At 43.6% G+C, this 26,111-nt stretch overlaps 1 protein-coding gene across 2 annotated transcripts; it reads right to left on the bottom strand.

Moving 5' to 3' along the window:
- Positions 1-1,183: 1,183 nt before the first annotated feature.
- LOC129811621 (bcl-2-modifying factor-like) lies at positions 1,184-25,061 on the bottom strand. Of its 2 annotated transcripts, none has more exons than XM_055863069.1 (4): positions 24,836-25,061; positions 17,477-17,669; positions 16,868-17,058; positions 1,184-6,652 (listed from the first exon to the last, which is right to left on the bottom strand). In XM_055863069.1, the coding sequence occupies exons 2-4, from the start codon at positions 17,646-17,648 to the stop codon at positions 6,536-6,538; spliced, it is 480 nt and encodes a 159-aa protein (XP_055719044.1). In that variant the 5' UTR covers positions 17,649-17,669; positions 24,836-25,061; the 3' UTR covers positions 1,184-6,535. The 2 variants fall into 2 exon arrangements, with proteins under 2 accessions (XP_055719044.1, XP_055719042.1); XM_055863067.1 differs by having other exon boundaries at positions 17,477-17,673; positions 24,836-25,060.
- Between the last annotated feature and the right edge of the window lie 1,050 nt (positions 25,062-26,111).

Genomic DNA, 26,111 nt, shown 5'->3' with positions numbered 1-26,111 from the left:
TCACAAAATAGATGGCATCATGAAGGAGGAAAATTATGTGGATATATTGAAGCAACATCTCAAGACATCAGTCAGGAAGTTAAAGCTTGGTCGCAAATGGGTCTTCCAAATGGACAATGACCCCAAGCATACTTCCAAAGTTGTGGCAAAATGGCCTAAGGACAACAAAGTTAAGGTATTGGAGTGGCCATCACAAAGCCCTGACCTCAATCCCATAGAAAATGTGGGCAGAATTGAAAAAGTATGTGCGAGCAAGAAAGCCTACAAACCTGACTCAGTCACACCAGCTCTGTCAGGAGGAATGGGCCAAAATTCACCCAACTTATTGTGGGAAGCTTGTGGAAGGCTACCCGAAACGTTTGACCCAAGTTAAACAATTTAAAGGCAATGCTACCAAATACTAATTGAGTGTATGTAAACTTCTGACCCACTGGGAATGTGATTAAAGAAATAAAAGCTGAAATAAATCATTCTCTCTACTATTATTCTGACATTTCACATTCTTAAAACAAAGTGGTGATCCTAACTGACCCAAGACAGGGAATTTGAGCAAATGTCAGGAATTGTGAAAAACTGAGTTTAAATGTATTTGGCTAAGGTATATGTAAACTTCCGACTTCAACTGTAAGTGTATGTAAACTTCCGACTTCAACTGTAACATGTACATTTACAAGGGGACCTTTTTTTGGGAGAAAACAATTGAAACCTTTTACACTTTCAATATAATTTTATTGAAAAGAAGTACCAATAAAACAAAACAAGTCATTCAGAAAAAGATTTGTTGAGCAAAGCTCTTATATGTACAGCATATTGCACTACATAACAAATTGTCCTTACTTCCATAATGTATCAACGAAAATAGAACACAAAAAAAGAAACGAGTGCACAGTACAGTCTTGAAAACACACAGTCAATGTTCACAAAAATGCTACATTTTCGCTGGGTCTCTTTTCTTGGGAGTACAGAGAGTGTGTGATAATCAAGACTTAGTTGAAACTGAGCAGTTAAAGGCATTTTCCAGGTGTCAGTAATACATGTACAGTTCATCGGTTCATAAAAAAGGACAATGTTTCTTGGTTATGATTTAACCTCAGAGATCATATGGAGCACAACACTAAAACAAATGTTTCAGTTTTGACGGTATCGTTGAAAACATGTTTACACCAGAACCAGTCACAAAAGGAATGTTTCAAGCTCATTTTTATTCAAAAAAGCCCTTGATCTCATTGGACTTGTTAAAAAGAGCTAACAGGTATTAAAAAGGATTTAAAAGCCACAAAACTGTCCCTATAAAAGCTGACCCTTTCATATGAAAAGACATTTAAAAAGTTAGGAAAGACAATGAGTAAGAAATGGTCTCATAAAAAAGGACATTTAAACAAAGTGGACAACAAAAAATCAAGACACTGACGGTTTTTCCATAATATACAAAACTCAATGTATAGAGTTCCTGTAGCTTTGCACAGTGCTGAGATATGGCAAGTATATGTCTATCTCCAGTACACAGCTTCAGAACCCCCTCTGAAAAATAATTTCTGGGCACCATGGTGGCTTGTTTCTCTTTCAAAGAAATCAAAGACTGTTCTATGCAGGTTATCGCATCGTCAATGATCTGCTATACTACAGAAATACAGCTAGTTCAGCACACGACAGATTTGAAAGAACGAACCAGAGTACACTGTACAATATCACAGGGACTGCTCAGGGACGCATCAGATCTACAGACACAAAGTACTTTCCAGTGCATGTTGATTACAGAAGAATGCTAAAGTAGACAAAAAGGATTGAACCCATAACCAATGCCCAGTGACAAAAAACATTTTGGCAAATTATCTGCAGGGTACTGATCCAGCTCCAAACCATTGACCAGAAAATGGTCATACTGTAGTTATGAACAGTTGAAGTCGGAAATTTACATACACCTTAGCCAAACACATTTAAACTCAGTTTTTCACAATTCCTGACATTTAATCAGAGTAAAAATTCCCTGTCGTAGGTCAGTTAGGATCACCACTTTATTTAAAAAATGTGAAATGTCAGAATAATAGTAGGGAGAATGATGTATTTCAGATTTTATTTCTTTCATCACATTCCCAGTGGGTCAGAAGTTTACATACACTCAATTAGTATTTGGTAGCATTGCCTTTAAATTGTTTAACTTGGGTCAAACGTTTCGGGTAGCCTTCCACAAGCATTCCACAATAAGTTGGGTGAATTTTGTGTCACGGCTGTTGGAAAAAGAGGACCAAGGTGCAGCGAGTCAGGTTTGTAGGCTTCCTTGCTCGCACACGCTTTTTCAGTTCTGCCAACAAATTTTCTATAAGATTGAGGTCAGGGCTTTGTAATGGCCACTCCAATACCTTGACTTTGTTGTCCTTAAGCCATTTTGCCACAACTTTGGAAGTAGGATTGGGGTCATTGTCCATTTGGAAGACCCATTTGCAAACAAGCTTTAACTTCCTGACTGATGTCTTGAGATGTTGCTTCAATATATCCACATCATTTTCCTCCTTCATGACGCCATCTATTTTGTGAAGTGCACCAATCCCTCCTGCAGCAAAGCACCCCCACAACATGATGCTGCCTCCCCTGTGCATCACAGTTGGGATGGTGTTCTTCTGCTTGCAAGCCTCCCCCTTTTTCCTCAAAACATAACGATGGTCATCATGGCCAAACAGTTCTATTTTTGTTTCATCAGACCAGAGGACATTTCTCCAAAAAGTGCGATCTTTGTACTCATGTGCAGTTGCAAACCGTAGTCTGGCTCTTTTTATGGCGGTTTTGGAGCAGTGGCTTCTTCCTTGCTGAGCGGCCTTTCAGGTTATGTCGATATAGGACTCGTTTTACTGTGGATATAGATACTTTTGTACCCTTTTCCTCCAGCATCTTCACAAGGTCCTTTGCTGTTGTTCTGGGATTGATTTGCACTTTTCGCACCAAAGTACATTCATCTCTAGGAGACAGAACGCGTCTCCTTCCTGAGTGGTATGACTGGTGTGTGGTCCCATGGTGTTTATACTTGCATAATATTGTTTGTACAGATGAACGTGGTACCTTCAGGTGTTTGGAAATTGCTCCCAAGGATGAACCAGACTTGTGGAGGTCTACAATATTTTTCTGAGGTCTTGGCTGATTTCTTTAGATTTTCCCATGATGTCAAGCAAAGAGGCACTGAGTTTGAAGGTCGGACTTGAAATACATCCACAGGTACACCTCCAATTGACTCAAATTATGTCAATTAGCCTATCAGAAGCTTCTAAAGCCATGACATCATTTTCTGGAATTTTCCAAGCTGTTTAAAGCCACAGTCAACTTTGTGTATGTAAACTTCTGACCCACTAGAATTGTGATACAGTAAATTATAAGTGAAATAATCTGTCTGTAAACAATTGTTGGAAAAATTACTTGTGTCATGCACAAAGTAGATGTCCTAACCGACTTGCCAAAACTATAGTTTGTTAACAAGACATGTGTGGAGTGGTTGAAAAACGAGTTTCAATGACTCCAACCTAAGTGTATGTAAACCTACGACTTCAACTGTAGCTAAACTGATCTGTGATCTTTCCAGAACGAACACTCAGATTCTACTGCTATCTGCTGAATGGATAACGTGACATGGCTGATTCAGATGAATGCCTTAACCGATTGGGCCCATTTCTGGAGATGACTACCCTCAGGGAAAAACAGACACAGTGCAGATAACCATCGTTCTATACAGTATAACAAATGACTTATATACACATTTAAAAAAAAAACAAAAGGAAGAGAAATTGCACACAAAATATATACAGTAGAAAAGGGCGAATAAACCAAAAAAAATAAAAAATGGAAAGCAACGCTAAAAGTCCTGAAGGAAATGGATGAGCAGTACACATAGATGTAGGCTACAGTAGAGCGAGAGAAGCGGGTTTAGGGGTGGTTTAAGGGCTACAGTGAGACAGGAAGCTACGGTGACTGGCTCAGCATTCAGGATCTGCAGGAAACAACAACAACAAACAACATCAACAGCGATGTTCAGCTCATCTCTCACTGCCCCACATGGTTCTATATTAGTCCCTGCCTCAACAGAGACAGAGCAAGCGTCATCATCTGACCAGTCTGTCTAAAGTATACCTTTATATCTATGGTTATGTATCTAATATATTTCAACTGATGCAGACAACAGAATGGGACCGAACCACTACATTCCTTTGTCGTTCTACTCTACATGGGAAACTGTTATTTGTATTTTCCCTGGCCCTGAAACATACAGGTAACTGACATAATAATGGAAACACTTGAGTAAATGAGGGATGCAAAGTATATTTAAAGCAGGTATTTCCACACAGATGTGGTTCCTGAGTTAATAAAAGAATTAACATTCCATCATGCTAAGGGTCATGTTTAAAAATGTTGGGCAGGCCATTATTTTGGCTACCATGGCTATGCCCCCATAGGATGACAACGTCCCCATCCACAGGACACGAGTGGTCACTGAATGGTTTGATGAGCATGAAAACGCTGTAAACCATATGAAATGGTCATCACTGTCACCAGATCTCAACCCAATCGAACACTTATGGGAGATTCTGGAGCGGCGCCTGAGACAGCGTTTTCCACCACCATCATTGTAGAATCTATGCCAAGGTGCATTGAAGCTGTTCTGGCTCATGGTGGCCCAACGCCACCTATGAAGACACTTTATATGGGTGTTTCCTTGATTTTGGCAGTTACCTGTTTCTCCAGCATTCTAAATTAAGGGTTGAAAGAGAGCACTGATTATACAGACAGGAGATGACACAGAAGATGACTGTAGGACCAAATTACCAAGAGGTGTGTCTGAAATTACAGCCTCATAATGTATACTTCTCCTTCAAAATGGACAAAAAGTAAAGTACTGTAGGACCAAACATAACCGTATTAACAGGAGTTGTGTATAAAATTACAGCCTCATGATATATACTGCTACTTCAAAATGGACAAAAAGTGAAGTAAAAAGGCAATACAATGTACAACAAACAGCATCTTCAAGAATACATCAGTGTCTTCAAAAATATTAATATTTCAATAGTAATTACAGTCTTGCATACTACCAGTTAATTTCTAATCTCAGACACGTTCTCTTGTCAATTGGATTAGCAGTGGTGATTTCTATTAAAAAGTTACACCACAGGATCTGAGGACAAATAACTAATACAAGATCACTCCACAGGTTAAAATATATATATAAAAGCCCATGCAAGAATCCTGAGAGGAGGGAAGATGTTGTTGTTTCACATGTTTGTTTTGGTGTCCAGAATACATCTCTGACAGTGGGTTAGAGAGCACATCGATTGGAGGGCTAAAAAACATTGGAATTTCAATGAGGCATTCATTTAACCAGCATCACTTGTACCTCAGATGTTTTATTATAATAATAACATGTCATTTTCAGTCACATCCTGGGATGATATAACTTGGTCATGTGATTGAAAACATTGTAATGTTACCATTACAAATCAGATACAGTTAAAAACCTTCATTAAATGACAGAGGTTGGCTTTGTAACCTAATCTACTCCTGACTGATGTACTATAGTGCAAACAGTGTGGATACATAGCTCCACTTGAAGGGCCTGGTAGTCTTAAGACACAAAAATGATCAGCACACTCTCTCTTACAATGACTGGGGTCCAGTTTGGGGATTTATGAAATTAGTAAAAGATAACTCTGAAATAAACTATGATTGAAAATCTGGTGTTCTCTCTGAGTAACTCGTGGGATCCACTTTTGCTTTGGAGGTTGTATGATGTATCATGGCTGCGGTAGATGTTTTGGGTTGGGTGTGCTGTTGAAGGGGGGTGGGGGGGTCCTAAGGAGTATCACACCACAAAGTGGCATTTACCACATCGGAAGCCACTGGATGTTTCATTATTTTTGGTGACAATGGGAAAAACAACAATTATTGAAATCAAAACAATAAAAGTGACTGGAAGAGCAAAGAATAATCAACATGTAATATAATAGTATACACAACCCCATTGAGGAGAAAGTTGAGGTGAAAAATGCTTTGTTCTGAGAGACTGCATCTTTGGAAATTAGTAAGTTATCAAGTTTGACCAATTATTTCCTGGAAACTTCAGAAAAGAAAACCCCATGAACCACTCTTTTTTCCCTTCTTCAGATCCCTCCATATCTTTCTTTCTTCTGCTTGGTTCTCGTCAACAGTCATTGGGTTGTGGTAGAAGACATTGACAAGGCGTTCCCGGGACCATGGAGGCCATTCAAGATGTACACATACGGAAGTGCAAACAAATTCAACAGGAATAATGTACTGTACAAAATACTACATCAAACAATTACCAAAATAAGGACATTGTCCAGTAGAGGAATCTCGTGAAACAACATGGCATCTTCTTGGAAAAAAACGACCTCGTAAAAAATGGTTGTCTCCGTCCCGCGGGGACCTTTTCTCTTTTGTTATTTTTCCCCAACAGACCCGTGTTAGATTTGACAGTGCCATTAGGAGTCCAGTTCCTGTGTGAGAGGGGTAGTCTGTGCTGGGCTGGTCCTCTCCATCACCTCCACCCTGCTCTCCCCCCTCCAGCGATGGCCTCCTGCTCAAACAGCAGGGTGAGCAGAGCCGAGGCCAGGCGCCTCCACAAGGGCCTCATGTTCCTTTGGTTTCGGTGATACTGCAACAGAACAAGGGAGAAAAACAACCGAGTCAGAGCAGCATGTGGATAGGGAACTGGCATAGTCAATGAAAAAATATGTCATCATTCCTTTACCAGGGTTTTCAGTTGGAGTTGTGGATGTGTGTTGGTGTGTGATGGGTGGTGATAGTGATTGAGAGAGATCAACATGGTGAATTGAGGAGGGATAGGTCATAACCAGACACCGGAACGGCTCTGTTCCTTTCTCTAATTTGGCAGTATGTCCAACCGGCTTCATAACCACAGACCATGTGTAACCACGCCTACCCAGGACCTCCACATCCGGCTTCTTCACCTGCGGGATTGTCTGAGACCAGCCACCCAGACAACTGATTAAACTGTGAGTTTGCACAACCGAAGAATTTCCTGCAAACTGTCAGAAACCTTTTCAGGGAAGCTCATCTGCATGCTTGTCGTCCTCACCAGGGTCTTGACCTGACTGCAGTTCCGCGTCGTAACCAACTTCAGTGGGTAAATGCTCACCTTCGATGGTCACTGGCACACTGGAGAAGTGTCCTCTTCACAGATGAATCCCGGTTTCAACTGTACTGGACAGATGGCAGACAGCGTGTATGGCATCGTGTGGGCGAGCGGTTTTCTGATGTCAACGTTGTGAACAGAATGCCCCATGGTGACGGTACGGTTATGGTATGGGAAGGCAAAAGCTACGGACAACGAACACAATTTAATTTTATCAATAGCAATTTGAATGCACCGCGATAACGTGATGAGATCCTGAGGACCATTGTCGTGCCATTCATTCACCGCCATCACATCATGTTACAGCATGATAATTCACGGCCCCATGTCGCAAGGATCTGTACACAATTCCTGGAAGCTGAAAATGTCCCAGTTCTTCCATGGCCTGCATACACACCAGACATCACCCAATGAGCATGTTTGGGATGCTCTGGATTGACGTGTACGACAATTTGTTCCAGTTCCTGCCAATATTCAGCTACTTCGCGCAGCCATTGAAGAGGAGTAAGACAACATTCCACAGGCCACAATCAACCGCCTGAACTCTAATCGAAAGAGATGTGATGCATGGCATGAGGCAATTTTTGGTCACACCATATACTGAATGGTTTTCTGATCCATGCCCCTACCTTTTTTTTTAAAGGTATCTGTGACCAAAAGATGCATATCTGTATTCCCAGTCATGTTATTTAGGGCCTAATGAATTTACTTCAATTGACTGATTTCCTTATATGAACTTTAACACAGTAAAATCTTTTAAATTGTTGCATGTTTCGTTTATATTTTTGTTCAGTGTAGTTCACCTAGAGACACAGCGCTAACAACAGCTAGGGTAGCAGCACTTAGTAAAGTTGTGCCTTTAGATCTAATTACAACTAGAAAGCACATAACCAAGCCCATCAATCTGTCTGATTACACCTGACCTGGCCAACTCTGACAGGGGGCAAAGCCTATTATAGGTAATTGTGACAGTCAGTAATGCTGTATGTACGCCTGGTTTGAAACCCCGACCTGGAAAGGTGGAAAAATCTGCCATTCTGCCCTTGAGCAAGGCAGTTAACCCTCAACAACAACTGCTCCCTGGGCGCCGATGATGTGCATGTCGATTAAGGCAGCCCCCCACACCTCTTTTATTCAGATGGGTTGGGTTAAATGAAGAAGACACATTTCAGTTGGATGCATTCAGTTGTACAACTAACTAGGTTAACACAATATATTTTATCAACAAACACTGCTTACTTCACACAATGACATCAATATGTACATTCTCACAGCCATAATGTCCTGTAAAAACAGCAGCAGTGACCTTGTCTCCACCTCTGGTTCCTCCACCCAGCTCAGCACAGAGAGGGTGACAAGGTGTGGGCCCGCCCTGTAGCTCCCTCATTGGTCACGAGTCACACTACCAACTGTCTAAAATGACTCAGTCAGGGTCTAAATTTAGCCAGTGATAAAGAACAGACACTTGCCAGACTTTTATTTACACATTTTATTTAACCTTTATTTAACACAGCATGGTAGCAACATAACATGGCAGCAGCACAACATGGTAGCAGCACAAAACATGGTACAAACATTATTGGGGACAGACAACAGCACAAAGAGCAAGAAGGTAGAGACAACAATACATCACACAAAGTAGACACTCCTCTCAGTAAGTGTCCATGATTGAGCCTTTGAATGAAGAGATGGAGATAAAACTGTCCGGTTTAAGTGTTTGTTGCAGCTCATTCCAGTCGCTAGCTGCAGAGAACTGAAAAGTGGAGCGACCCAGGGATGTGTGTGATTTGGAGACCTTTAACAGAATGTGACTGGCAGAACGGGTGTTGTTTGTGGAGGATGAGGGCTGCAGTAGGTATCTCAGATAGGGGGGAGTGAGGCCTAAAAGGGTTTTATAAATAAGCATCAAGCAGTGGGTCTTACGACGGGTATGCGGAGATTACCAGTTTACAGAGGAGTATTGAGTGCAGTGATGTGTCCTATAAGGAGCATTGGTGGTATATCTGATGGCCGAATGGTAAAGAACATCTAGCTGATCGAGAGCACTCTTACCTGCCAAACTATAAATGACGTCTACGTAATCTACCATGGTAGGATGGTCATCTGAATCAGGGTTAGTTTGGCAGCTGAGGTGAAAGAGGAGCGATTACGATAGAGGACACCAAGTCTAGATTTTACTTTAGCCTGCAGCTTGTGCTGAGAGAAGGATAATGTACCGTCTAGCCATACTCCCAATTACTTGTATGAGGTAACTACCTCAAGCTCTAAACCCTCAGAGGTAGTAATCACACCTGGGGAGAGGAGCATTGTTTTTACCAAATCACATGACAAATCACATGACCTTTGTTTTGGAGGTGTTCAGAACAAGGTTAAGGGCAAAGAAAGCTTGTTGGACACTAAGAAAGCTTTGTTGTAGAGTGTTGAAAACAAAATCCAGAGAGGGGTCAGCTGAGCATAAGACTGAATCATCTGCATATAAATGGATGAGAGAGCCTCCTACTACCTGAGCTATGTTGTTGATGTAAATTGAGAAGAGCGTCGAGCCTTGGGGTACTCCCTTGGTGACAGGCAGTGTCTGAGACACTGCACTCTTTGAGAGAGGTAGTTAGCAAACCAGGCCAAAGACCCTTCAGCGACACCAATACTCCTTAGCAGCACACAATAATGGAATGGTCTGCCGTATCAAAAGCTTTGGCCAAGTCAATAAAAATAGAAGCACAACATTGGTGACATCATTGAGGACCATTAAGGTTGCAGTGACACATCCATAACCTGAGCGGAAACCACATACCAGAGAGAATACTATAGACATCAAGAAAGCCAGTCAGTTTGTCCAACACTTTTGATAAACAGGGCAACATAGAAATAGGCCTATAACAGTTAGGATCAGCTTGATATCCCCTTTTAAATAAAGGACACACCGTGGATTCCTTCCAAGTAATGGGAACTTCCCCAGAGAGGAGAGACAGGTTTTAAAAGGTCAGAGATAGGCTTGGCGATGATAGGGGCAGCAACCTTAAAGAAGAAAGGGTCTGACCCAGATGGTTTTTGGGGTCAAGTTTAAGGAGCTCCTTTAGCACCTCAGACTCTGCAGGGAGAAACTGTAGCAGGGCAGGGGGGAAAGAGGGAGGAGCATCGGGGCTAGTCGCATTAGAAGGGGTGGGAGATGAGGAAATGTTGGACGGGCAAGGAGGCATGGCTGAGTCAAATAGGAATCCTGACTTAATGAAGTGGCCTGCTCGCCTCCCTACCACTGAGGAAGTACAGTTCCCGCTCAGCCCAGTCAAAACTGTTCGCTGCTCTGGCACCCCAATGGTGGAACAAACTCCCTCACAACGCCAGGACAGCGGAGTCAATCACCACCTTCCGGAGACACCTGAAACCCCACCTCTTTAAGGAATACCTAGGATAGGATAAAGCAATCCTTCTGACCCCCCCCCCCCCTTAAAAGATTTAGATGCACTATTGTAAAGTGGCTGTTCCACTGGATGTCATAAGGTGAACGCACCAATTTGTAAGTCGCTCTGGATAAGAGCGTCTGCTAAATGACTTAAATGTAAATGTAAATGTAAATGATTAAAGAGCTCAGCCATGTGCTCCTTGTCAGTAACAACCACGTCATCAACATTAAGGGAAATGGGCAGCTGTGAGGAGGAGGGTTTATTCTCCAGGTCTTTAACCGTTTTCCAGAACTTCTTGGGGTTAGACCCACAGTGAGAGAACTGCTCCTTAATGTAACTAAGTTTGGCCTTCCGGATAGCCTGAGTGCTCTTATTTCTCATTGCCTGAACGAGAGCCAGTCAGCCTGAGTATGCGTGTGCAGAGCGTCATCACTTTAACACAAGCCTGATGTGTTTTGTCAGAACCTCATGATGCAGGCAACCTGTCTGTCTGTCGGCCCGATGGCTCACACAACCATTAGCTTATCAGCTACACAGACAGGCAGCGACCAGTGGCCAGAGACTCACAGCTCAGGACAGGAGTGCAGCCAAGAGGCAGGAGTGGACAGGAATACAAAAACATGCACATCTCAACAACAACCACAAGCATTTTCCCGCACCCCCTCCTCTGTGCTGTAAAGAAAATAGAGTGCCCTTATAGAACAGTGAGAAGATAAGGAAAGGAAACACACACACACACACACACACACACACACACACACACACACACACACACACACACACACACACACACACACACACACACACCCCCCCTAGGGACATTCAATGCTTACGCTTTCAACACTCTCATCGAAAGCACCAGGAGGAGTCTTTAGAAAAACACACTATTGTAACTCAACTCTGCTCCTCGCCCCCATGCAGACTGTGGCAGTCTTCCTGTCATTGTGACTGTCATTACTGTCCTGTCAGCCTGCTCTGCTCTGGGGACCACTGCTCCGTCCCCTCCAGCCTTCTCATATGGAGGAGCAATTTATCTGTCAGCACCAATGCTCCTCTTATACTCTTAAGCACCTTAAGCCCTTTCCCTGCCATGATGGTAGGATGATATGGAAATGGGAGGGGGTTGAGCCATAATACACAGTATGCCATGTTTCTTCATTTATGAGTCAATCAATGAGATGAATGTCAACATGTGTTTGAAAGCCTGCTGATGCACTACATAACTGCAATAATCTAACAAGAGGGAGAAATAGAGGGATGGCGAGAGAGATATTAACATTGAAAAGTGGCAGTCCAAGTGAGACTGAAAGACGAGATCACACTCAGTCTCATGCATGAACACACACACACACACTCACACACACACACACACACACACACACACACACACACACACACACACACACACACACACACACACACACACACAGTGTGTTCGTAAACTCAGCAAAAAAAGAAACGTCCTCTCACTGTCAACTGTATTTATTTTCAGCAAACTTAACATGTGCCCTCACCCTACGACCCTAGCCCTCACCCTACGATGCACCAGGTCCCAGATGTGCTCAATGGGATTGAGATCCAAGGCTCTTCGCTGGCCATGGCAGAACACTGACATTCCTGTCTTGCAGGAAATCACGCACTGTATGAGCAGTATGGCTGGTGGCATTGTCATGCTGGAGGGTCATGTCAGGATGAGCCTGCAGGAAGGGTACCACATGAGGGTGGAGGATGTCTTCCCTGTAACGCACAGCGTTGAGATTGCCTGCAATGACAACAAGCTCAGTCCGATGATGCTGTGACACACCGCCCAAATCCATGACGGACCCTCCACCTCCAAATCGATCCCACTCCAGAGTACAGGCCTTGGTGTAACGCTCATTCCTTAGACGATATACGCGCATCCGACCATCACTCCTGGTGAGACAAAACCGCGGCTCGTCAGTGAAGAGCCCTTTTTGCCAGTCCTGTCTGGTCCAGAAACGGTGGGTTTGTGCCCATAGGTGACGTTGTTGCCGGTGATGTCTAGTGAGGACCTGCCTTACAACAGGCCTACAAGCCCTCAGTCCAGCCTCTCTCAGCCTGTTGTGGACAGTTTGAGCAATGATGGAGGGATTGTGCGTTCCTAGTGTAACTCGGGCAGTTGTTGTTGCCATCCTGTACCTGTCCCGCAGGTGTGATGTTTGGATGTCCCGATCCTGTTTAAGTGTTGTTAGATGTGGTCTGCCACTGCTAGGACGATCAGCTGTCCGTCCTGTCTCCCTGTAGCTCTGTCTTAGGCGTCTCACAGTACGGACATTGCAATTTATTGCCCTGGCCACATCTGCAGTCCTCATGCTTCCTTGCAGCATGCCTAAGGCACGTTCACGCAGATGAGCAGGGACCCTGGGCAGCTTTCTTTTGGTGTTTTCAGAGTCCGTAGAAAGACCTCTTTAGTGTCCTAAGCTTTCATAATTGTGACCTTAATTAATTGCCTACCAACTGTAAGCTGTTAGTTTCTTAACGACCGTTCTGCAGTTGCATGTTCATTAATTGTTCATGGTTCAAAGCATGAGAAACCCTTTACAATGAAGATCTGTGAAGTATTTTGGATTTTGGATTTTTATGAATTATCATTGAAAGACAGGGTCCTGAAAAAGGGATGTTTCTTTTTTTGCTGAGTTTATGTGGGTGCGTGCATACATGCAGCACGGAAATGAGTGTACCTACCTCACTGCTGAAGACTTAAATACACAACAAAACCACAGCGCCAGGAATAGCAGCCATGGGCTAAACTTGAGATCACGCATACAAACCACACTGATCTGTTTGGGGTTAGTCTGTCCAAGCATCACTCAACAGCTGCCAGACAGGCAGAGAGAAACTCTCAGAGACACAGGCCTGTATAACTCCCTTGGCTGAGTGGGCTCTGCACACAAGAACAGTAATTCTGCCCACTCGAATGACAAGAGGGTAAATCAAGAATTTCAAGAACTGAAATAACACCTAACTGTTGATTACTATGTAGGTAATCAAAGTCAATATTCCAGATCCACTATTCTCTGGGCTTCGAAATCTAAAAAACAATTCCTCACGTTTTTTTTGGGGCAGTGGGCAGTATTTTGAAGTTTGGATGACAAACGTGCCCAAAGTAAACTGCCTGTTACTCAGGCCCAGAAGATAGGATATGCATATAATTGGTAGTATTGGTAGTAAAACAATTTTTTTTGAGGTCATTTGACTTTCCTATGGTTTTCTGTGCGAAAGTCTCATAACTAGGACCATAGGTTGCAGTTCCTATGGCTTCCACAAGACGTCGACAGTCTTTAGACATGGTTTCAGGCTTGTATTTTGAAAAAGGACAAAGAAAAATACCTTTTGGTTAGTGGACACTGATTTCATGAAGTGCTGGTTTGCGCGTGTGACCGTGTGCGCACCCTTTGTTGTTTTTCCTTTCTATTGAATACACTATTTTCCGGTTGAAATATTATTGATTATTTAGATAATTGATAACCTTAGGATTAATTATAAACATCGTTTGACAAACTTTACCGGTACTATTAGGATGTATTCGTCTGCATGTTTTGACCGCCTTTGAGCCAGTGGATTACTGAACAAAACGTGCCAACCAAACAGAGTTTTTGGGATGTAAAGAGGGACTTTATCGAGCAAAACAACCATTTATTGTGTAACTGGGGACCTTTGATTGCAAAAAGATGAGGATCTTCAAAGGTAAGGTAAGTTATTTTATCGCAATTTTTAAGTTTTGTGACACCTGTGCAGGTTATGAATTTATATTAATGCAGGAAGTATGTGAGGCGCTGACCTCAGACAATCAAATGCGATGCTTTCGCCTTGAAGCCTATTGTAAATTGGACCATGCGGGTCGATTACCAAGATTCTAAGCTAAAGAATCATGTATGACACTTGAATTTTTAATATTGGCAATTTTGTATTTTGAATTTGGAGCTCTGCAATTTCACCGGATGTTGGCCAGGTGGGACGCTACCATCCTGGGACGCACCTGCCCGGGAGAGGTTAATTGCTGAGGTTAGCAGTGTGTGAGTGTGTGAGCCCTATCGCTCTGTAGCTTCAGGATATGACATCACAATGTTCTCATTCTAACTGATGTTACTTGTTGTGTTTAGCCAGTGAGAAACGAGAGAGAGAGAGACACTTCCCTTATCCCCTGCCCTGGCCTGTCTCTGCTGAGGCTAAGCTGTGCGCCAGTCAGTGTATCATAGGCCTAGTGTAATAACGCCTGCCTGCAATGTCCTGTGTCATATCAGATGAGTCACAGTGCACTGTGGCTGCAGGACAGAAGTATGTGGTATTAACAAAATCTCAGCATGAGTGTGGGAGAACAAATGCACTCTGTTTCCATGAATCATCCTTGAGATGTTTCTACAACTTTATTGGAGTCTACCTGTGGTCAAATTCAAATTGTTTGGACATGATTTGGAAAGGCACACCTGTCTATATAATATCCCACAGTTGACAGTGCATGTCAGAACACAAACCAAGCTATGAGGTCGAAGGAATTGGCCGTAGAGCTCAGAGACAGAATTGTGTCGCAGCACAGATCTAGGGAAGGGTACCAAAAAATGTCTGCAGCACTGAAGGTCCCCAAGAACACAGTGGCTTCCATCATTCTTAAATGGAAGCATTTTGGAACCACCAAGACTCTTCCTAGAACTGGCCGCCCTGCCAAACTGAGCAACCGGTGGAAAAGGGCCTTGGTCGATGTTCACTCTGACAGAGCTCCACAGTTCCTCTGTGGAGATGGGAGAACCTTCCAGAAGGACAACCGTCTCTGCAGCACTCCACTAATCAGGCCTTTATGGTAGAGTGGCCAGATGGAAGCCACTCCTCAGTAAAAGGCACATGCCAGCCCGCTGGAGTTTGCCAAAAGGCATCTAAAAGACTCTCAGACGATGAGACACATGATTCTCTGGTCTGATGAAAACAAGATTGAACTCTTTGGCCTGAATGCCAAGCGCCATGTCTGGAGGAAACCTGGCACCATCCCGACGGTGAAGCATGGTGGTGGCAGGATCATGCTGTGGGGATGTTTTTCAGCGGCAGTGACTGGGAGACTAGTCAGACTAGTCAGGAAAGATGAACGGAGCAGAGTACAGAGAAATCCTTGATGAAAACCTGCTCTCAGGACCTCAGACTGGGGCGAAGTTTCACCTTCCAACAGTGCAACGACCCAAAGAAGAGATCCAAGACAATGACGGAGTGGCTTTGGGACAAGTCTCTGAAAGTCTGAGTGGCCCGGGCAGAGCCCGGACTTGAACCCGATCAAACATCTCTGGAAAGACCAGAAAATCGCTGTGCAGCGACACTCTCCATCCAACATGACAAAGCTTGAGTGGATCTGCAGATTAAAATGAGAGAAACTCCCCAAATACAGGTGTGCCAAGCTTGTAGCGTCATACCCAAGAAGACTTGAGGCTGTAATCCCTGCCAAAGGTGCTTTAATAAAGTACTGAGTAAAGGGTCTGAAAACGTATGTATACATAATATTTTTTATAAATGTGCACAAATTTCTAAAAACCTGTTTTTGCTTCGTCATTATGGGATTACAATTAGTGCATTCATTTTAAGATAGCTGGGTGAGACAATCACATATCATAATCGTAGCAAGTGCAACATGTTTACCTAGTCCGGTCACTTCAGCTTAGTCTCTGTGTGACAATGTGTTGAGTGTGTTTATGTGTGTAAGAGTGTGTGCGAGTGTGTGTCTTTGACTCTGTGTTTTCCTTTTCCTCTAAATGTGCCAACAAAAATTTAAAAAAAAAAAAAAAAAAAAAAATGTGCCATTGGTGCTCTGCAGAAAGAAACTCTCATTAATCCACGGTTCTACCGCCAATACAACCCAACTTATAGTATGTCAAGAGAGAACAGTCTGACTACTTCAATGCAGCCAGTACAGAAACTAGCAGTGTCACACCGATCATAGTATACAGTGTTTGGTGTGGACTCCTCCATGCCCCCTGTGGTGCCGCGGTAGCATAGGGAGGAAATGGGGTGAGAGAGGCAGAGAGAAATAAACAGGAAGCTGAGGCCGGGAGGGAAGGGGTGAGTGTGGGAAAAGGCTGCCCTTGTTAAGCTACGTCTTAGGGGGGTAGAATGAGAGTTCAGAACACTGGGCTAATGCATGCTCACTGACTAGCCAAAACAAACACGGGACACTGAGACATGACCACAATGGATGCCCGTAAAGAAGCCACTTCTGCTGCTCAGTCTCTTTCTCAGCAGAGCTCTGAGTACAGTAGGCCTGTTCAGTGGGCTTTAGCTGTGCTGTGCAGTCAGTCACAGTGGGTATTCTCACCACTTGAAGGTGTTCTTGGTGGAACTGGTCTCCGATGAGTTGGAGTTTCTGTCCAATGCAGACCTCTATGCTGCGTGCTGGCTGCTGGGGCTGCTGATCGAGCCGCTCCATCCCCCCTCGCTCTCCCAGAGGCCCCTGGTCTCCAACACGCTCAAACTGCGCTGGGAAGTGCAATCGAAAGCCTGCGTTGCCTGTGGGAAAAAAGCCATAGATATTGGTCACGTCAATATATTAATGTTCATTGAGAGTGCCATATGCTCTGCAACTCATAACAACGCCAAAGTTCAGATACAGTAATCTTTTCCATTACCAGTGCTATCTGTAGTGTGACAGGACAGAGAGGGCATCACTGACAGACAGCTATCCTTGGTGTTCTAGTAACGGGTCAGTTATACAGGTATGGCCTGTTGTCACATCAGGGCCAGGCTAAATCACCTAATGGCGCCATCTGAATGGGAAAGCAGCTGGGTACACTACACACAGGTCATAAAAGCTGCTGTGGCTGGGACTATCAGGCGCCAAGAGCGGAGTACAGCAGAGCTCCACTCTTATCTATTCCTCACACTGTGTTTGTGTGGGTGTGTGTTAACATAGTGTGTGTGGCCGTACCGTAGAAGAGTGTTCTGGGCTCCTGGGCCACCCCGCAGGGCAGCATATTATTGGGCAGTGGCAGGACAGGGCTGGGTGTCTGGGTTCCCCTGTCCTCGTACTTTATCTCCCTGAAGGCTGTGCGCCAGCAGTGGGAGTCTGGCTCAAACACATCATCCTCCTCATCGTCCATACGGCGGCGATCTGCCAAGACCTGCCTTGGGGGAGAAGAGAGAAATTGAGAGGGAGTTGGGCATATTGCTCTGCTAAGACTTCCTTTGACTACTGTTTTGAAAAATGTAGATCTTTACCTTCAAATCAATGTGGATTCTAAACATGTCTGTCTCTGGTCCATAGAGTGCATTTACCATTTAATTATCATTAAAGACAACTTTCTAATCCATAATAACTACCCTTCCATAAATAAAACGCATGCTGGCTGATCCAGACAGAGCAGACCCAAGTCAGTGGAGGATATCTATGTAGAACAGAAAACTAGCAGAGATCTGCTCAGTCTGTGGTTGTGAAGCACAGTGCTGATTTAGACAAATCGCTCAGCTCGTCACAGTCATCAAACCACACAATTGACTGCGGCTAAGAGACTTGTTGGCTAAATGTACCTAAATCAGGGTTTTGGTTGAGTGAGATGCAGTCTCCATCTCTCTCCGATCCCAACCCAGCAGACCTGTGGCTAGCTTGGTCCCTCATACAGTCCAACGGCTTGAGACTACACCATGCAGAGTAGCCTAGACAACAAATTATTTGCAAATCTGACTAATGGGTTTATATGGCAAAACTGAAGCTTGGTCTCTAAAGACTTGCTTATAATAAATAGTTCATGACAGTTGTAAAAAACAACAAAAAAGTTAAAAGATTCTCTACAACATTGCTTCAAGATCACACTTAAGGATCCCCCCAGTACTCGCAATGTTTCAGGCCCTAGGCTAGCAGAGACAATAATCTTGGTTAACCCAGAACTAAAGTCTTGTGTAATCAGTCAGATGCTCGATTAAGTTCTGGGTCCATATGTGTTGAGAAGAGATCGGAAACTAGACTAGCGGCCAAATATCCCTTCCTCTTCCGAAATTCAAAAGATGCTAAAACCTGCGAAAATGTGATTTGTCCCAAGCACCGGAACTAATACTGTCCAATCTCTAGATAACAAGGTGGACGAAATTAGGGCACGAGTTGCATTCCAGAGAGACATCAGAGATTGTAACATTCTCTGTTTTATGGAAACATGGCTCACTTGGGATATGTTGTCAGAGTCGGTACAGCCACCTGGTTACTTTACGCATTGCGCCAACAGAAACAAACATCTCTCTGGTAAGAAGAAGGGCGAGGGTGTATGCCTTATGATTAACGACTCATGGTGTAATCGCAACAACATACAGGAACTCAAGTCCTTTTGTCACCCAACCTAGAATTCATTACAATCAAATGCTGACTGCATTATCTTCCAAGAGAATTCTCTTCGATTATAGTCACAGCCATGTATATCCCCCCGAAGCAGATCCCTCGTCGTCCCTGAAAGAACTTCACCGGACTCTATGTAAACTGGAAACCATACATCCTGAGGCTGCATTTATTGTAGTTGGGGATTTTAACAAAGCTAACCTAAGAACCATACTTCCTAAAGTCTATCAGCATATCGAATGCGCACCAAAAGCTGGTAGCTTTCTGGATCATTGCTACTTGAACTTCCGCGATGCATACAAAGCCCTCCCCCGCCCTGCCTTCGGCAAATCTGACCATGACTCCATTTTGTTGCTCCCAGCCTATAGACAGCAAGTAAAACAGGAAACGCCCATGCTCAGGTCAATACAACGCTGGTCTGACCAATCGGATTCCAGGCTTCAAGATTGCTACAATCACGTGGACTGGGATAGGTTCCAGATTGCCTCAGACAATAACATTGATGAGTGAGTTTATTAGCAAGCGCATCGGAGATGTCATTCCCTCTGTGGCCATTAAAACCTTCCCTAACCAGAAACTGTGGATTGATGGCAGCATTCACACGGAACTGAAAGCGTGAACCACCGCTTTTAATCATGGCAAGGTGACCGAAAACACCACTGAATACAAACAGTGCAGCTATTCCCTCTGCAAGATAATCAAACAAGCAAATCGTCAGTATTGAGACAAGGTAGAGTCGCAATTCAACGGCTCAAACACGAGACGTATGTGGCAATGTCTACAGTCAATCATGGATTACAAAAAGAAAATCAGCCCTGTCGCGGACACCGACGTCTTGCTCCCAGACAAATTAAATAGCTTCTTTGCTCGCTTTGAGAACAATACAGTGCCACTGACACGGCCCGCTACCAAAGCCCATCTCCTTCTCCATGGCCAACGTGAGTAAAACATTTAAACGTGTTAACCCTCGCAAGGCTGCCGGCCCAGACGGCATCCCTAGCCGCGTCCTCAGAGCATGCGCAGACCAGCTGGCTGGTGTGTTTATGGACATATTCAACCAATCCCTACCCCAGTCTGTTGTCCCCACATGCTTCAAAATGGCCACCATTGTTCCCGTTTCCAAGAAAGCTAAGGTAACTGAACTAAATGACTATCACCCCGTAGCACTCACTTCTGTCATCCTGAAGTGCTTTGAGAGACTAGTCAAGGATCATATCAACTCCACCTTACCTGATAACCTAGACCCACTCCATTTTGCTTACCGCCCCAATAGGTCCACTGACGATGCAGTCGCCATCACACTGCACACTGCCCTATCCCAACTGGACAAGAGGAATACCTATGTGAGAATGCTGTTCATTGACTACAGCTCAGCATTAACACCATAGTACCCTCCAAACTCGTCATTAAGCTTGAGACCCTGGATCTCGACCCTGCCATGTGCAACTGGATCCTGGACTTTCTGACGGGCCGCCCCCAGGTGATGAAGGTAGGAAACAACATCTCCACCCCGCTGATCCTCAACACTGGGGCCCCACAAGGGGGAGTTCTCAGCCCTCTCCTGTACTCCCTGTTCACCTATGACTGCGTGGCCATGCACGCTTCCAACTCAATCATCAAGTTTGCAGACGACACTACAGTGGTAGGCTTGATTACCAACAACGACGAGACGGCCTACAGGGAGGAGGTGAGGGCCCTCGGAGTGTGGGGTCAAGAAAATAACCTCTCACTCAACGTCCACAACACAAAGGAGATGATCGTGGACTTCAGGAAACAGCAGAGAGAGCACCCCCCCCCCCCCCCCCTCCATCATCGACGGGACAGTAGTGGAGAAGGTGGAAAGTCTTAAGTTCCTCGGTGTACGCATCACGGACAAACTGAAACGGTCCACCCACACAGTTAGCATGGTGAAGAAGGCGCAACAGCGGCTTGTCATCTAAAACACTCAAACTTTTACAGATGCACAATCGAGAGCATCCTGTCGGGCTATATCACCGCCTGGTACGGCAATTGCACCACCCTCAACCGCAAGGCTCTCCAGAGGGTGGTGCGGTCTGCACAACGCATTACCGGGGGCAAACTACCTGCCCTCCAGGACACCTACAGCACCCGATGTCACAGGAAGGCCAAAAAGATCATCAAGGACAACAACCACCCGAGCCACTGCCTGTTCACCCCGCTATCATACTGAAGGCGAGGTCAGTACAGGTGCATCAAAGCTGGGACCGAGAGACTGAAGAACAGCTTCTATCTCAAAGCCATCAGACTGTTAAACAGCCATCGCTAACATAAAGAGGCTGCTGCCAAAATACAGACTCAAATCTCTGGCCACTTAAATAAACTGACTTAATAAAAGTATCACTAGTCACTTTAAATAACGCCACTTTAAGAATGTTTACATATCTTACATTACTCATCTCATATGTATATACTGTATTCTACACCATCTACTGCATCTTGCCTATGCCACACGCCATCGCTCATCCATATATTTATATGTACATATTCTTGTTCATCCCTTTACATTTGTGTGTATAAGGTAGTTGATGTGAATTTGTTGGATTACTTGTTAGATGTTACTGCATAGTCGGAACTAGAAGCACAAGCATTTCACTACACTTGCATTAACATCTGCTAACCATGTGTATGTGGCCAATAAAATTGGATTTGATTTGATTTGCTCTACGCATGACAGCTCTACAGTACCATTTATGCTTACGTAGTCTGTCCACAAGAGATTAGCAGACAACAATCTCCCTGCTTGGTTAATTGACAGCATCGCAACCATCATCAATATGGGGGTCAAACGAGTTATGAAAATACTTCTGAAATGTAAGTAACCTTGTGAACCCTTTTAGAACTCTGCCTTTAATGCAGGGTTAGTCTACTAACACACTACTTCCAAATGAGAGTGCAACAAATGGGTAATGACAGCCTTGGAGGAAGAGAGACAGAGCCACTCTCCTTTCTCTCCTTGGATTTGTCAACATGCCAGCTTCTGAGGACACTTCTGAATTTATTCACCCAAAGACATTTGCCTCAGTCTCTTTAGTGCCTATTATTCTGGGGTTTGCTATGCCACGCTGTATGCATTCACAATAAACCCTGTGGAAAAGCACTTAGTGCTTTGTTCTGACAAACAAGACAAGAACATGGAAGTTGCAAGAAAATACAGTGTATTCAGAAAGTATTCAGACCCCTAGACTTTTTCCACATATCATCAATCTACACACAATACTCCATAATGACAAAGCAAATACAGGTTTTTAGAAATTTTTGAAAACGTATTGAAAAACAAACAACTGAAATATGACATTTACATAAGTTTTCAGACCCTTTACTCAGTACTTTGTTGAAGTATATTTGGCAGCAATTACAGCCTCGAGTCTTCTTGGGTATGACGCTACAAGCTTGGCACACCTGTATTTGGGTAGTTTCTCCCATTCTTCTCTACAGATCCTATCAAGCTCTGTCAGGTTGGACGGGGAGCGTCGCTGCACAGCAATTTTCAGGTCTCTCCAGAGATGTTTGATAGGGTTCAAGTCCGGGCTCTGGCTGGGCCATTCAAGGACATTCAGAGACTTGTCCCAAAGCCACTCCTGCTTTGTCTTGGCTGTGTGCTTAGGGTCATTGTCCTGTTGAAAGGTTAACCTTCTTGCTAGTCTGAGGTCCTGAGCATTTTGGAGCAGGTTTTCACCAAGGATCTCTCTGTATTTTGCTACATTAATCTTTCCCTCGATCCTGACTAGTCTCCCAGTCCCTGCCGTTGAAAAACATCCCAACAGCATGATTCTTCCACCACCATGCTTTACCGTAGGAATGGTGCCAGGTTTCCTCCAGACGCATTCAGGCCAAAGAGTTCCATCTTGGTTTCATTAGACCAGAGAATCTTGTTTCTCATGGTCCGATATTCCTCCAGGTGCCTTTTGGCAAACTCTAAGCGGGCTGGCATGTGCCTGGTGATTGGTGAAGTGCTGCAGAGATGGTTGTCCTTCTGATAGGTTCTCCCATCTCCACAGAGGAAGCTCCCTGGAGCTCTGTCAGAGTGACCATCAGGTTCTTGGTCACCTCCCTGACCAAGGGCCTTCTCCCCGATTGTTTAGTTTGGCCGGGCGGCCAGCTCTAGGAAGAGTCTTGGTGGTTCCAACCTTCTTCGATTTAAGAATGATTGAGACCACTGTGTTCTTGGGGACCTTCAATGCAGCAGACATTTTTTGGTACCCCTCCCCAGACCTGTGCCTCGACACAATCCTGTCTCGGAGTTCTACGGACAATTCCTTCGACTTCATGGCTTGGTTTTTGTTCTGACATGCACTGTCAACTGTGGGACCTTATATAGACAGGTTTGTGCCTTTCCAAATCATGTCCAATCAATTGAATTTACCACAGGTGGACTCCAATCCAGTTGTAGAAACATCTCAAGGATGATCAATGGAAACAGGATGCACTTGAGCTCAATTTCGAGTCTCATAGCAAAGGGTCTGAATACTTATGTAAATAAGGTATTTCTGTTTGTAATACTTTGCAAAATAAATTGACAACCTGTTTTTGTTTTGTCATTATGGGGTATTGTGTATAGATTGATGAGAGAAAAAAAAAATTGTATCAATTTTAGAACAAGGCTGTAACATAACAAAATGTGGAAAATATATACTTAGGTTATTTTTCTTACGACTTCCATTCAGTTCTCTGCCACAGACCAAAGTCTGCTCTTTTAAGAGTGTGTCAGCCAGTGGCTCCCCCTACTGCATTGGGTTCATGGATTCACAAATAGCCTACTATCACTTAATACAACTCTAAACATCACCTTCACAAATACTGACAACACACTCACATCAGCTCAGCTTAACATTCACACCCATACACCTCTTGACTACAGCACTAATGTCATAAACAACACATAGTTCAACTTTATACTCAGAGTCATGTACACACCACAAAGAAGACTCTCCATCACAAAGAAGACCCTACACCACAAAGAAGACCATCACCGCAACAACAAAAAAACACTACATACGCACAGTGTACATACACACTCACAGAGACACATACGCAGCACCCTGTAATAATTATCTACCCCCATTACACTATATCCCACTATTTGGAAATATGACAGTGACGACTAATTCTTTATCTGTGTCCCTGCATATAGTTATTGGGGAAAGTGAGGTTATGGATAAGGAGTGTGGTCAAGACGGGTGGGTCAGGCAAAGGATACTAAAACCCTTCAGGTAACTGACATATGGGCCATACTACCTCAGAGACACTGAACTGTGAGATATGACAATGACAACTGTCTCTCTCAACTGTCAAGCCAAGGCTATTGCATCATTTATTGTGCGGCCGCAGATAATCTTTATCCTCCTCTTTATCGTAACGCGCTCTGATTACTTCAGAACAACCTGTAATAGCTGTCTTATTACACTTGCTTATTCCTTTGTTTATAAACCATGCACGTTAATAATCAAAGTTTAACGAATTACATAGTCCACAATATAGATGTGCTATTTTCCAATGTGAGTCCCTAGTTAAATTGCTTGCTTGTTTAGATTTTAAGTAAACTAACCAGAAGCTGGAAATGCCGACACCGTGCCGACAGACCGTAGTGCTACAGAGATCGAAGCGCGCAAAATAAAACAGCCTAAAAGGTTGGCTACGATTGTTGTCATAATACAACACCCCACAACTACTGTCAAGACAAAGGGTAGTAAAATATTCATCCAATGACATATATCGGTGAGAAATAGCCACATAATGGGTCGGTAAAGTCACTTTATCCCAGCGGCTATACAGGGGATGTTGTGAGAGACAATGTAGCGACTCAATGATGACACACAATGTCCAAGAATTTACAGCACAGGCAGGTCTTTCAAACTATGCAGACCAGCAAAACAACAATGTAAAAAAAAAAAAGGTTAATGACAGTGTTCAATCTTATTTGATACATTAAGACTCGGAACTCACCACAAGATAGTCCTTAGTGTATAGAAAAATGTAAAGGGTATATTTTCACTGTAAACCCAAGTGGATTTAGTCCGTACTCAGTATCACTCCACGCAAACTTTTATTCTGTGTGAGACAAATAGCAACAAGCTGATTTCATTTCACAGACGTCAACTAGAAAATCACCCGCCCTCAAACAGGGCGTGAACACAGAAAAAATAGGCTAAATTGAAGTGGTCTTAAAGAAGCAGCGGTACGTTAGGCAATTTTTATTGTTTTATAACGTGACTCGTGTATGGCCATTTAAGATCTTTTTCGCGTTTTGTTCTCATAACCAATCAGAGTGTTTGTTTTGATCCCGCCTTCAAAATAGTGTATTCAGACACGTGGACAGGAAATTCCCTCGTGCACGAGACAGCTTCGGTTTTGAAATTCCCTCGTGCATGAAACATTTTCGGTTTGTTGATTATTCTTAGCTGATTGAGCTGCTATCAATGAAAGTAAGAACAAGTGAGCACAAAGGGTTTATAGACTACTACTGTATTACTGTATAATCTGTATAATAAGAGTAATGTCAGTAGTATTATGAGTGACAAAAAACATTGAATGTTATAGGTTACACTATGCCCACTCAATATTTTTTGCAATGACCACAGTCCAGGGCTGCCAACTTTTGAAAGCTTGGAGTGATCTTTTCTATGTGAATTTCATTGCCCCCTGGCACAACCCTTAGACTGGGAATGGCTGTCCTCCCCCAGGAAAATGTTACTGTTTTCAAATGAAACTTTATTTGTCACCTGCGCCGAATACAACATGTGTAGACCTTACCGTGAAATGCTTACTTACAAGCCCTTAACCAACAGTGCAGTTCAAGAAAGAGTTTCGAAAATATTTATCAAATAAACTAAAGTTAAAAACTATAAAATCTAACAGCATAAAATAACAATAACAAGACTATATACATGTGGTACCGTTACTAAATCAATGTGTGGGGGTACAGGTTAGTCGAGGTATGCAGGTAGGGGTGAAGTGACTATGAATAGATAATAAACAGCGAGTAGCAGCAGTGTAAAAAACAAATGGAGGGGGTGTCAATGTAAATAATCCGTTGCCCATTTGATTAATTGTTCAGCAGTCAACCTGTTGAGGATAGAGGGCGCTATTTACACTTTGGGGGAAAATCGTGCCCAATTTAAACGGCCTCGTACTCTATTCTTGCTCGTACAATATGCATATTATTATTATTATTGGATAGAAAACACTCTAGTTTCTAAAACCGTTTGAATTTTATCTGTGA

Source organism: Salvelinus fontinalis, chromosome 15 (assembly GCF_029448725.1).
Source record: "Salvelinus fontinalis isolate EN_2023a chromosome 15, ASM2944872v1, whole genome shotgun sequence".
NCBI lineage: Eukaryota > Metazoa > Chordata > Actinopteri > Salmoniformes > Salmonidae > Salvelinus > Salvelinus fontinalis.
Note: the sequence above shows the minus strand (reverse complement) of the source record. Positions and strands in the feature narration are given on the sequence as shown.